Raw genomic sequence first — 14,747 nt, forward strand, 5'->3', positions numbered from 1 at the left:
GTACCACCGGCAACAGAGGTAGAGTCTCATGACCGCGGTGCCGAGGATGATGCCCTGTCACAGGCAATGCTTCGTGTTCTGGAAAGGGTTGTCGGGGCAAGTACGGGCAATGGAGCTCGGGGATCTATTTCTGAACGACTTCGGGCTAACGGAGCGGAGATCTTTAGGGGCGTGTCTGGTATAGCCCCGAATGTGGCGGAATATTGGTTAGAGGCTACAGAACAGATTATGGACAACTTGGACTGCTCTGAGGAGATTGTGAGTGGGGTATCTGTACTAAGTCCTTTGGGTCACTCGGTTAGGGTAGACAAACTATATAGGGATGTACCCTTACAAACTCAAGGCAAGGTTTTCCTTGGAGATCTGATGGAGTTACCGTTCGAAGAGTTTAACCTCATTCTGGGAATGGACTGGCTTGTTAAGCATAGGGCAACTTTGGATTGTGCTGCAAAACAAATGGTGTTAAGGACCACGGAGGGTGAGGAGGTTATGATGATAGGCGAGCGAAGGGATTATTTGTCCAATGTGGTGTCAGCATTAAGAGTCGAAAAGTGGATTCCGAAAGGTTATGAGACCTATTTGGCATTTGTAAGTCAGTCGAAAGGGGAGGGATTGTCAGTGGATAAGGTTAGGACCGTAAAGGAGTTCCAAGATGTTTTTCCGGAGGAGCTTCCAGGATTGCCTCCGAATCGAGAAGTTGAGTTTGGAATAGATTTGTTGCCTGGAACGGCGCCTGTGTCCATCGCACCATATAGGATGGCACCGAAGGAGTTAGTGGAGTTAAAGGCTCAAATTCAAGAGTTGTTGGATAGGGGCTTTATTAGGCCAAGCGTGTCTCCATGGGGAGCACCAGTGCTATTCGTGAAAAAGAATTATGGTACGATGCGGATGTGCATTGATTATCGCCAGTTGAACAAACTGACGATTAAGAATAAGTATCCACTGCCAAGGATTGACGATCTATTCGACCAGCTTAGAGGAGCTTCTGTATTTTCCAAGATCAACCTTCGATCTGGATATCATCAGTTAAGGGTCAAGGAGGCAAATATCCAAAAGATGACATTCAGGACTCAGTATGATCATTAAGAGTTTCTGGTTATGCCATTTGGACTAACGAATGCTCCTACAGTGTTTATGGATCTGATGAATCGTGTGTTCCAACCATTTTTGGATCAGTTCGTAGTCGTCTTTATTGACGATATCCTGGTATATTCTGAAACTGAAACGAAACATGATGAGCATCTCCGTATAGTGCTGTAAGTATTAAGGGAGAAGGAACTCTTTGCGAAGTTCAGCAAGTGTGAATTTTGGTTGAGGAAGGTAACCTTCTTAGGACATATGGTCTCTGCTGAGGGGATTAAGGTGGACCCTCAGAAAATTGAAGCGATTTTGGAGTGGACGCCGCCTAGGTCAGTGTCAGAAATACGGAGTTTTCTAGGACTGGCAGGATACTACAGAAGGTTTGTGGAAGGTTTTTCTGTGATGGCAGCACCTCCGACAAAACTCATAAGGAAAGGAGTACTGTTTGTATAGACTGAGAAGCAGCAGGAAGCTTTTGAGAAGTTGAAGAAAGTTCTGACTGAAGCACCTGTGTTAATTCAGCCGGAGTCTGGGAAGGATTTTAGTGTGTACAGTGACGCATCACACGTGGGTTTGGGCTACGTGTTAATGCAAGAGGGTAAGGTGGTTGCATATGCATCACGACAGCTTAAGCCTTATGAGGTAAACTATTTGACTCATGATTTAGAGTTGGCAGCAGTGATATTTGCACTTAAGATTTGGAGACATTACTTGTACGGAGAAAGGTGTATTATATACACTGACCATAAGAGTCTTAAGTATTTATTGACTCAGAAGGAGCTGAACCTTAGGCAAAGGAGATTGATTGAGTTGCTTAAGGATTATGACTGTTCGATCGAGTATCACCCAAGCAAGGCTAATGTGGTAGCCGATGCTCTAAGTCGTAGAGCTATATCTGATCTGAGAGCAATGTTTGCTCGTTTGAGTCTGTATGATGATGGAAGTCTGTTGGCTGAGTTGCAAGTGAGGCCAACCTGGGTGGATCAGATTAAGGAAAAACAGTTGAACGATGAGTCTTTGGTCGCTCGTTTTCAACAAGTTAAGGAAGGGGAAACTTCTGAGTTTGGGAGCCAGAAGAGACGATGCAACAGCAATACCCTCATCTGTTTGGATTAGGTAAATTTCGAGGAAGAAATTTCTTTAAGGAGGGTAGAGTTGTAACGCCCCAATTTTCGGGAATTCTGTGAATGTTGGCATAGGTTTAATTATGTTAGTGGGCCTCTAGAAAGCCCAAACTTAAGATAGAACCCGACAATTTTAGTTAATTTTTGTTCCATAAGAAAATGGGGGTGAAATTATGAAATAGGACCTATGTGAAAATGTTTGAAAATGCTATAGGCTAAATTGAAGTGGCCAAATAAATAGGAGTGCAAAATAGGAGGATTTGCATGACAAACCTCCCATTTTACATGAAGTGGCCAGCCATCATGTTGTTGTAGACAAAATGTACACTTGATATCCATAATTTATGGTACAAATTGATAATAGGTTAGGTAAATGTTCAATGATAATAGGTTAGGTAAATATTCCATGATAATGGGTTAGGTAAATGTTTCATGATAATGGGTTAGGTAAATGTTTCATGATAAGAATTTCATGTCTTTTGTATTAAAGAATTAAATGGATGAAATATGAAGTTTTATTAAAAGAAAAAGGGGTGAAAAGAACAAAGTTTTGTCCATCTTTGTTCATCATAGCTGAAAGTTAGAGAAGAGAAAGGAGAGGAGAAAGCTCTTGAGTATTTGGTCATTAGGAGGAGGAAAATTGAAGGTAAGTTCTTGGTACCTTGCTTCTATTTTGAGGTTCATGAGTTCTTCTTGATTCTACCTTAACTCTTGAAGTATATTTTGATTTTTAGTTGTGTTGTGAGCATTTAGTCATGAATTAAAATGAAAGAAATGGTTGTTGTTTCATGTTCTTTTGATGAAAAATGGAAGATAGGTGAAGTTGAGCCAAACAAATAAGCATGCATGTGCCTTAGATGTTAAAGGGAAAAATCAGCTAACATGTTGTGCTTTAAAATGATGAAATGGAGATTATACTTAAGTAAAATCATAGATATGTGATGATTGATTGGTGATATACATGTTTAAATAACATGCATGCAAGTTATGTGTGAAAGAGTGATTTGGTAATAAATCTGATTGGGACAGCAGCAGTAACGTGACTTTGGAAAATCACCATAAATTGTGGGAGATGAGTTAGAATCTGCATAAATTATGTAATTAAAGCTTAATGAGTCTAGTTTCAAATGGAATAAACGAGAACATATTTTGAATTCTGTACAATGAGAAATTTGATTCGTAATGAAGAGTGGTCAGATTAGTCAAATAGTGAAACATGCGAAACTTTGAGAAAAATCTGGTATTGATTGGCCAAACCAAAAATTCTGAAAATTTTATGGATATAATATATATGAGTCTATTTTCAGGGAAAATTAACAGCACTTGATTTGGAGTTTCGTAGCTGCAGTTATAAATAATTTAGTGACTGTTGCTCAGGAAGATAGCTTGCAGTGAAATTATGATTATGTGGTAAACATTGACAAAAATTTGTTAATGAGTTGCTTATTGATTTCTTATAAGCTTACTATGATCTGTAGGTGTGGTTGGCCGAATGTTGTAAGGGGTTAATACGTAGTTTGTATTTGAATAGTTAGATTAACGTGTTAGTAATCCAATTGTAGGCGGTTCGTGTGTGGATCTCGTCAGCATATCGTCGCAAACAGGTGTGTAACTGACACCCTCTCATAGACTAGATTGGCAAAAGCCGAAAAGCCGAAATGCCGAAAAGTCAGTATTTTGGGAATTTGCGAGTGTGTGAATGCTCATAAAATAGTTGGGTTTGTATATTTGGTAATCTAAAGTAATAAACTGCAGTACGCGCGATTTCGTACATTTTGATAATTTGGGCTTAATGGGCCAAAGATCGAGTTCATGGGCCAACGGGCCCAATTCGGTAAGTATGCGCTGTAAGTGTTTTGATAGTACGTAAATAGTTAGGATATGCATGAAAACCCTGAAAGTAGCTAAATTACTATAATACCCCTATGTATGGAAAATTACTGTTATACCCCTAGGTGCAAAATTACCATTATACCCGTATGGTTAATTTTGACTGAAAAGCATAGCGATCTGATTCTGTATGATGGATGCCATGATTATATATTTTTTGCATGGGGACATGGGTTATATTATGGAGGAAGCGTTCTGGTGGCTATGCCACAAATATCTGATCTGGTGGCTCTGCCACATATATCTGTTCTGGTGGCTCTGCCACGATTATCTGTATCTGGGGACTCTGTCACATTGTCTGTTCTGGCAGCCATGCTGCAAATTCTGTGGTGTGTAGCGGTTGGGTGGGTCGAGCGTCTCCCCACACGGTGTAAGGTTGGTACGGGGGTGTATACGGTTGGATATGGTTGGGTTTCTGCATAAACATGTAATATCTGTTCTGTTCTGTTATGGGCCTATGGGCTTTATTCTGAATTCTGTTCTGGGCTAAGGCCAACTTATTCTGTTTCTGTGGGTTGAGCTGATTTAGACTATGGTTGGGTTATTTTACACACTGAGTTTCCCCAAACTCATCCCTTTTATTTTCATCCACACAGGTAATCCCCAACCATAGTGGGCTTGGAGCTGTGAGGGAATTCGGAGTGGCCACCCATTCTGAAAGTTTGATTTTCTTCTAGTGAACTGGACATCCTTTTAATTACGTTTGAGGTTTTAGGCTTTTAAATGTAATAAGGCCGCTTATTTATTTTAGATGGTTTTTAATATGTATTACTAAGATAGGTAATACTTATTTTAACTGTTGAAATTGGATAGCTTTAGGGCGCGTTTTCAAAAACAACAGTTGATTTCAAAATAACACGACAACCAGCAAAGCTTCCGCAATGAAAGTATTTTCCAAAATTAATCACATTTCCTAAAAATGACTTAATCAAATCGGTTTCCTAGAAATATCCATGACGTTAAGGTGTGGCAATGGCAGTATGCATGTCTAGGATTGGATCCGAAGGGAGCTTGGTACTTAAGCAGTCCGATGGACTCACCACCTCTTTTTCGGTTTCCTACCTGGTGCACAGCTTCCATTCACTTTAACCCTTAATGAATTAATCTTTTGAACATCAAGTACGATTTTCTAGACTTAGAATGGAAATTTTTTTTTAACGTTTTTGATGTGGCATGCCGGATCCGACCATAACTTTTGGGCCGGGTTTGAGGTGCTACAAAAAAATTGATTTTTTGTACTTTGGGAACCCAATAGTCGGCACCAGGTTTTTTTTTAAATCGTATCATATTGGTATACAAAAATACCAATATTTAAAAAAAAATTGGCTTTGGCCTTGTAATGGCCAGCACCATAGATGTAAAAAAAAAAATTGGTGCTGGCCTGTAGATGGTCGGCACCAGGTACTTTTTTTGTGTCCCAATGCAATTTTTTTTACTTTTGTACACTGATGGCCGGCACCATTAAAATTAAAAAAAATTGGTGCTGACCATGTAATGGTTGGCACCGGAGTAAAATAAAAAAAATGGTGCTAGCCATGTATTGGCCAGCACCAGAAATGTAAAAAAAAAAAATTTGGGTGCTGGGCACTTATTGGCCGGCACTAGAGTAAAGAAATTTATTTTTTTGGGTGCTGGGCACTTATTGGCTTGCACCAGAGTAAAAACAAATTTAAATTTTTTGGGTGCTGGGCACATATTTGCCGGCACTAGAGTACTTTTTTGTGTCCCAATGCAATTTTTTTAACTTTGGTACACTAATGGCCAGCACTAGAGATGTAAAAAAAAATTTTTTTTTGGTGCTGGCCATGTAATGGCCGTCACCAAACCCATATATATAGTGGATGGTTGGGGTTCTAATAGTGTAAATGGATAAGAAAAAAAAATTTAGAAAGGCATCAAAATGAGAGTGTTTTTGCAGTATATCATCAAATGAGTTTTTGTAGTGGATTATAGATGGGAGTTTTTCATAGTGTAAAACCAAATTTCGGGGTTGAATTATATACTGTCATGTCTACCCTAAAGGTTTTGCTATTAAGGGTTGGATGACTTTCTGCGTAATAGATGGCTAATCGAGATGTCCAACGCAGATGGTCATTATCTATGGTGCAATAACATTTACTATGCAACTAGGCTATGGTTGGAACAGGTTGGTAAAGTCTCCATGCAAAGGTATCTCAAGGGACAATGGAAGAAGAAAAGGTCTAGAGCTTTTAGGAAATTATATTTTCCCTTGGTTTATGCAGCTAGTTTTTTGTTTCTTTTTAATTTTGCTGACCGTTTCAGGTATCCAGTTATCTTTTACTGATGCAACGTAGACTTGATTCAAGTAGAAGACAATTAATTGTGAAGAAACTACTATTGAAAATAATTGTATTTTTTCTTTAGAATGTTTGTATTTTTTTATATCTGTAAATTTAATGTAGTTGTTTAGGATTTAAGGATTCATTTTTTATATTTTTGTGTATTAATTTCTTAGAATGTTTGTATTTTTTTTGTATCTATAAATTTAATTTAGTCTGTATTATATGTAGTTTAAATTTAAAATTTTCGTGTATTAATTTTACCCATATGTTTATAGTTTGTTGGGTGTTTAAATTTAATTTAGTGCATATTATTTTTGTTTGAATTTTATATTTTTTTGTATTAATATTTTAGAATGTTTGTATTTTATTGTGTCTGTAAATTTAATTTGTCAATTTCTATTACTTATTTGTACTATATTTTTTAATTAAATATTTCGAAGTCATTTATTAAAATAAATAATTATTTTAGAGAAATTAAAATAATATTAAAAATAGAATAATTATAAAATAAAGTAAATATTTACAGATAAAAATTAAAATTGTCGTGATCTCGGCGACATCCCCGGCGCTGGCGTGTAACTGTCCAGATGCCTCTGTCGACGATGCCGTTCACCTTGCTGAGGCGTTTGATAATTGCTCGGTCCGGCCTCTGGTGTCCCGTCCGGTATACTTAGAAAAGTAGAATAATCATATATACCATAATCGGGAGTTAATGGGTATTGGGTGACCGGAGGTGCCGATGGAAAAATATCCTCAGTGGTAGGTGTATGTTCTTCGGGACCGAGTTCCAGGTGGTATGAGGACGATCCAGACTGTGTCGAATGTTAAGGCTCCAGGCCGTCACCAAAAATATCCTCGAACGATAGAGGAATTTATTGCTCAGGCTCGGGCTCCGAGTGGTGTGATGATGAGCCGAATGCTTCATATTGGGGCTTGAGATTGAGGTTCGAGGCAATATCAGATTCGATGTTCCTGAATGGTAGAACTCAGTTATAGCGCGGTTGTGCGTTCCTTTGTTGCCATCGGGAAGATTTTGGTTGCGTATCTCTTTGGATTAACATGTAACGACATTGGAATATAAAGGGTTTCCCGTATGCCATATACCATATTGCGTACTTATGCATAGAAGAGAACCCTCCCTCTAAGACATACAAGGGAGGGCGCCTCGAATGTTGATCATTCCACAGAAAGATATACGGTTCATGTTTTTGCGCACAATTTAAAGCGTCCCGACCCGAACCCTTTTTGTCCATTCCGTGGACTTCTGTGATGTCGACGGGAGGGCTCGGTATAAGTTGTGCGCAACTGAACTGCCTCAAAACCTGACCTCCATTATGCCACTCCACCATATAGAAATGAATCAACGACACATTTGACACGAACAGCTGTTGCTGCTCGATAACCCATGATGGTATGAGCGCCACGATATCTTCCTCAACGTATGGCATCCATATAAACGGCATAATATAGACAACACATTATTATTTTAATTTTTTCTTGTGTAATTATTGTATTTAAAAAAGAAAGATTTGGAATCGTATTTTACGCCATCCCTGGAATGAGTCTCTATCATCATATAGTACATAGGTATGGTGAACGATCGCTCGATTCCCGGTACAGTTGCCAATCTAAAAAAATGAATAAATTATCAGATTATTTTTTCCATGCAAAAAAAAAGTATACTATACTATACAATTAAAAAATAGATGGCAAAATTGAACTATATATTTACCTATTAACGAGTGGCCACACATACGATTGGTGGCTCACTGATGCCAGAAATGGCATTCGGTATAATGCCCAAGATTGCAGTAGAAGGTAGTAATCAGCCATTGTTTTCATACGGCTTTATCGCTCGACAAAGCTCGCTGTATAAGCATGCCAACACTGCAAAGCCCCAACTAAATCTTCCAGCAAGCTCGAGATCCTCTAATAAGGGGAGATACATTATTGGGACTTTATTTTGGTTGACGTCCGGCAATAATATCCCACCTATAAGTTGAAGAATGAATGCTCTTGCAGCATAGATAATATTCATCTACGTTGGACTGCTCGGAAGATGCTAAAAGTTTTCTTTTAACCAAGTAAATTTTGTAATAGCCCAAATTTCAGTGATGTCGGAAACTGTGGTTCAAGGCCACTAAATCTGGCAAATGAGCTTGTAAATTTTATTATTTAATATTTATGAGTTAAATGTGGTTTTTAAAAGATTTTTGAATTAGTAAATTTGTGTTTATAAAAATTCATTAGGTTAATTAATTGAGAAAAAAAGATATCGAGACCTCGGTGTTATAAACCAAGCGATAAATATTTTTATAAATATTTACAGAGTGTCAATATGGTAGTATTAAAGTTTTGTCAGAAAATGTTAACGTTTCGGTTGTCAATTAATTAAAAAGGACTAAATTGAAAAATATGCAAAACTTGCTAAAGTGATTAAATAGCTTAATTGTAAATAAAGGAGGACTAAAAGGGAAAATAGACCATATTAAATGGCTGAGGCGGCATGACGTAAAAAAAATCAAAGATATTCATGTGATTAGGGACAAAATTAGAATTAAAATAAAGTTTATATGGCCAAATGTTATTTTAATAGTTTCTAGACATTTTCTTCATCAATTTTCTATCAAAAATAGCCATTGAAGAGGGTTTGAGTTGGTCTTTCATATTTTAGCTTCAAGTAAGTTCAACTCTTGCTTTTTCTTTGAAATTTTATGTTTTTGGACTTTTACAATTAGGTCCAACTTGTTATTTCATTAGTTTTTGATTTTGTTGGAAGTTTTGGAAGATACCATTGATAAGTTTATATGATTTTAGTTATTTTATGATGAAATTGAGATGTTAATGGATATGTAAAGGTACTTTATTAAAGAATTTTGAGTGAAATCTTGATTTAGGGATAAAAGTGTAAAGTGGTTGAATTTATGGAAAATTTTGAAATTTCATGGAATTCAAGGGCTGCTATTGTTATATATGAAAATATTTAGGCTTGGAATAAGGAATAAATTGCATGAATTTCATTTTCTGAGCCTAGGGACAAAATCGTCATTTATTAAAAGGGGCAAAATAGTAATTTTGCCTAAAATATAAATTGGATTAAATTGAGTATGAATTGCATTAAATTGATGTTAAATTTACTCATATAGATCCGGGTAGCTCAAATATGGAGTTAGAGTGAGGAAAGGACAAAATGTCGAATTAATAGATTTTATGTACACGAACAACTATCGAGGTAAGTTCGTGTAACCTAACTATGCATGTTAATATGCTTAAATCTAATTGTATGAATGTGATGGTATATATATGTGTGTGATGATATATAAATCATATATATATATTATGAAATTAAGGATATTCAATAAAGCCCAATAAATGATAATATCCCATAAATGGTAAGTCCCGATTGAATAATGATTATCGATGGATAGTGGTGACTTCCCTATATGAAATGAGGTCCTGCATGTGTTGCGGAAAGGATTTAGCTCGGACGAGTAATCCATTGATCTCATTATGGAAAAGATTTAGCCTGGACGGGTAATCCGAAATAGGTCTCTCGAGCATATGTTTCAATTAGGATTTAGCTTGGACTAGTAATCCTAATTGACTGGATTTAGCCTGGACTAGTAATCTAGATTTGACTCTATAGGGAATTCTTTTTCATATAAAGGATTTAGTCTGGACTGGTAATCCGATAAAGCCCTTAGATTATATGCGTTACAGACAGAATTTAGCCTGGACTGGTAATTATGTTGTATAATATGTGGCTCGAGAGTGTACCTAAAAGGTACTACTGGATATGAATTGACGGATTATGATTTGTACACTATGAGTGTACTACATAAGAATCTATCGGCAATTTAAATAAATTCAACGGGCAAAGTTCTAATATGAACAAATATGAAATTGAGATAAATGGTTATAGATTGAGACATGATATGTGTAAATATGAAAATATGTTACATGAAATGAAATATGGAAGTGTGAGATGTTTATATATGAACATGAAATGGTTTGATGAATACATTCATCTATGAGAATAGATTAGTAAACCTTGAGTGTACTACCCGAGTGATTATCAATAGAGCAATTGATTATTGAGTAAAGTCCTGACATGAAATATATCGGAACTCGAGAGGAATTAATATAAAATATATCTGAAATACATGGAAATAATTTGTATATATTTTATGTGAATACATGTTGTGGAAAAACATGTGTGTATGAGAATCTAAATATTGATGAATTCATATGTGTTTCTTGAAGTTTATATGAAATATGTGACTAATAAAGGTGATGAGAATCTGTGATATGGCTTGTGAGATTAAATGATTTGATTATGTCCCTTTATATTTATTTTGATGATGAATGGATGTAAGTTTATTACTAAGTTATACAGACTTACTAAGCATTATATGCTTACTCCGTTTTATTTTTCCCTGTCTTATAGTAAATCGGAATGCTCGCTGGATTGGAAGCTTGGCGGAGATCATTCACACTATCCAACAGTTCATTCAGTGTATAAGGTAAAACAATCATGGTTATAATGGCATGTATAGGCTAATTCGACTAAATCTTGTCTTGTAAATTGTGGTTTGAAACCTAGCCATTGGAATGGCTAGTGATGATTGGTTTGGTATATTTATGAAATAATGATATGGTGATTATGTATGTATTAGCATAGTCTACCTTTGAAAATTTACCAAAAATGATGGAAATCGAATTAGAGGTTGAATAAAATATGAAATTAAATTTTATTGAGCCTAGTTTTCCATAGAAGAAACGGTGTAAGCAATGGAGTTATAAATTATGAGATATAATAAATTTTGTGAGGCAAGGTTAGAATGATTTTGGGTTCCCCTGTTTTGACTTTGGAAAATCATCAAAAATTGTAAAAAATAATTAGGGGTTCAAATTTATAATTTAAAATTCTTAATGAGTCTATTTTCAATAGAAGAAAACGGAAACATTGTCTAAACCCCGTACTAAGAGATAATTAATTTTTAGTAAAGAAAGGTCAAAGCAGTCAAATAGCAAAATAGGGGTAAATTTGAAGATTTTACTGTACTTATTGGCTAAACCATAAATTCTAAAAATTTTATGGTAGAAAGATATTTGAGTCTAGATTCGGAAAAATCAAGCTGATCTTAATTTAGAATTCTATAGCTCACGATATAAATAATTTAGAAACTATGACTCAAGTGGAGAGTTTTGCTATGAATAGTAATTTACTCAAATTATTTGAAAATATTCTATAATTACCGGTAATGCTCTGTAACCCTATTTCGGTGACGGATATGGGTTGGGGTGTTACATTTATTGGTATCAAAACTACGGTTTAGCCGGTTCTCGGACTGAACATAGCATATGTGAAGTCTAGAAATACATGCCATTATATAACCTGTGATAGTGTGATATCTCCCGACTCTTATGAGAATTGTTCCACAAATAGACAAAGATGCTTTCCAACCGAGCTAATTTCGATAATTCTGAAAGTGATATTCAAGTATCCGAGTAAAATGTTACTTATGATGAAATAGAAATTGAAAAGGTACGGATAAATGTTTTATAGTATATGAGAATGATAAATGTTATGTTATATGAGTACATAAATGAAAGTTAAATTGTGAGGTTTTACGATCTCGCCCCCTTATTAGTACACTTATATGTAATAAAATTCATAAGATTTATATTAATTTAGTTCAGAAATGTGGAACTGGAGAATTCAGTGGCTGAATGATAAATAAAGCAGTTAAAACTGAGAATGGGTTAGTAATTAAAGATGGATTCTGAAGAGAGATATCGAATTTTTCTGAAAAACTATTTGAAATACTCAGTGTCACTGTTAAAGAAAAAGTTATTTATGGGAAGTCGACTTATTCAGATATGGTATCTACAGAATGAGTTAACTAAAAATTTCTGCCAAATAAGCTTCGTGAATGAATTGAATGATGTGAAATTATTGATATGTCACTGGATTAATGATGAAATTGTAAAAATATTTGAATACAACTGTTATAATCGGGTATATTACAACAATCTCTTCTAGGTATTTTATATGAGTATTCTATATGTATTATTATTCTCAAAGGTATATATATAATTGTTTATGTTCAAATGCTATAATCATTACATGGAAAGGTTGGCTAAACATGGTAATAGATGGAAATTATTGTAAGTCTGGTTGATTCATAAACGGTATTGCTCTATCTTTCTCGAGTTTCCTGATTCAGCATGTTTGATAGAAAATTGGATGATGAAATTCGTATGATACTATTTTCTACTTTTGTTGGTTAAAGTTCTGAATAGCAAATGTGCAAGTTACACTGTCTTTATTATAACTATTTATAGTGTGAATGTGCAATATTACTCTTTTGGACTTTCTCTGATATGTCATCATGCTTTTTATTATTCAATATGGATTATCTTCTAGGAAATTTAGTATAATTTCGCAACTTGGATTTCATTATCTCGGTTTTCTTGTCATTATTATGGGTTGTCTGTAAGGAATATTCATTGATTGAAGGTACTTACATGTATTACTGCTATAAATTCTGATTTGATCATGGAAGTCAAATGATATGGACTTCAGATTATAGAAATTTTATTATGACACTGGTTGCTATTGGGATTACTTTTGGTTTTCCTCTTCTATTTTGGAAATATTATTAAAGTTGAAGTATTGTTCTATCTATATTGTTGAAGTGTCAGATTTATTATAACACCATGGTTTTAAATTTATCTGATGATTGTGACTTCAGAATAATTCAAAACCTTGATGTTAATTATTAAAATAATTACATTAATGACATGGTTATTATAGAAAGATGTGAGATTGGAATGGATCGATAAATGGTAGAAAAGTTTTGATCAGTTGGAAGCTCTGTTGACAGAAGCATCAGTTCTGGTTCAACCTGGATCAGGTAAGGAATTCATTATTACTGTAATATGGATTAGATTGTAGTTTGATGAAGGAACACAAAGTAATGGTCTATACTTTTAGACAGACAAAATTTCAAGAAAAGAATTATCCGATATATGATATTGAATTGGCAATTATTGTGTTGGCATTGAGAATTTGGCAACATTATCTGTGTGGTGAAAAATACCATATATGTATTGATCATAAAACTTTAAAGTATCTGATGGTATAGAAAGATCTGAATATGATACAGCGCAGATGGTTTGAACTATTGAAAGACTTTGACTTGGTAATTGAGTAATACTCGAGAAAATATATATATAGTTGTTGATATTCTGAAAAGAAAATCTCTATTTGTTTTATGAGCAATAAATATTTGATTGCTATTTTCTAATGAAAGATTAATTTTGGTTGACGAAAGCTAAACCGATGTTTCTACAATAGATTAGTAAAGCTTAGAAAGGTGATAATGAGTTATAAGTTAAATGGGTACAAAGTAAAACAACTTTTATTTAGAATTTCATATTGAATTTGATAATTGTTTCTACAACCGATGTTTCTACAATAAATTTTTTTTTCAATTCGTTTCATATTTTTTTCATATTACTTAGAAGTAGTCTCAATATTAGGGTCATTTAAATTTTTTTCATATTTTATTTAAATTTTTTGTCAATTTAAATATCATTTCATTGCAAAATTTTAAATTTGTTTAAAATAAAAAAAATTTCCCGTTTCATTTTTTGGGGGGATTTTTTAGCCCTGACACCCCATTTATCATGCCTATAACATGTCATTTCATTTTTTTTCAACTTGCTCGTGTCGGCCAAAGCCATCCCATTTCTCGGGCCTAGGTCTAACGCAGGCCTACCTCATATGTCAGATCACTTTTTTTTCAATTCATTCCAATTTCATTTCCATTGTCATTTCCATTTCCATTTCATTTAAATTATTTTTTTTCAATTTAAATTTAATTTTTTCTCATTTCATATAATTTATCTATCTTCCCATTTTAATTTAATTTTTTCTTCATTTCATTTAAATTATCTATCTTTCTATGCAAATTTAATTTTTTTCTAATTTCATTTAAATTTAATTTTTTCCTCATTTCATTTAAATTTATATTTTTTCTCATTTCATTCACATTATTTATCTTTCCATGCAAATTTATTTTTATTCTCATTTCATTTAAATTATATATCTTTCCTTGTAAATTTAAATTTTTTCTCAATTCATTTATATTATTTTTTTCATTTAAATTTATTTTTTCTTATTTCATTTAAATTATCTATCTTTCCATGTAATTTTAATTTTTTTCTCATACCATTTATCTAATTTTTCATATTTTTACAATGTTTTTACAAGAACAAGCGGTTAATAATATATCATTCGTCATCTTTGAGTCCGGCATTACAAGACAATTGACCGGAAACA

General features: G+C 34.2%; 1 protein-coding gene across 1 annotated transcript; it reads right to left on the minus strand.

Moving 5' to 3' along the window:
- Nucleotides 1-7,383: 7,383 nt before the first annotated feature.
- Nucleotides 7,384-7,860, minus strand: LOC107952503 (serine/threonine-protein phosphatase 7 long form homolog). The gene has a single exon (XM_016887751.1). It carries the CDS (start codon nucleotides 7,858-7,860, stop codon nucleotides 7,384-7,386), a length of 477 nt encoding a protein of 158 aa, XP_016743240.1.
- Between the last annotated feature and the right edge of the window lie 6,887 nt (nucleotides 7,861-14,747).

Source organism: Gossypium hirsutum, chromosome A02, assembly GCF_007990345.1.
Source record: "Gossypium hirsutum isolate 1008001.06 chromosome A02, Gossypium_hirsutum_v2.1, whole genome shotgun sequence".
NCBI lineage: Eukaryota > Viridiplantae > Streptophyta > Magnoliopsida > Malvales > Malvaceae > Gossypium > Gossypium hirsutum.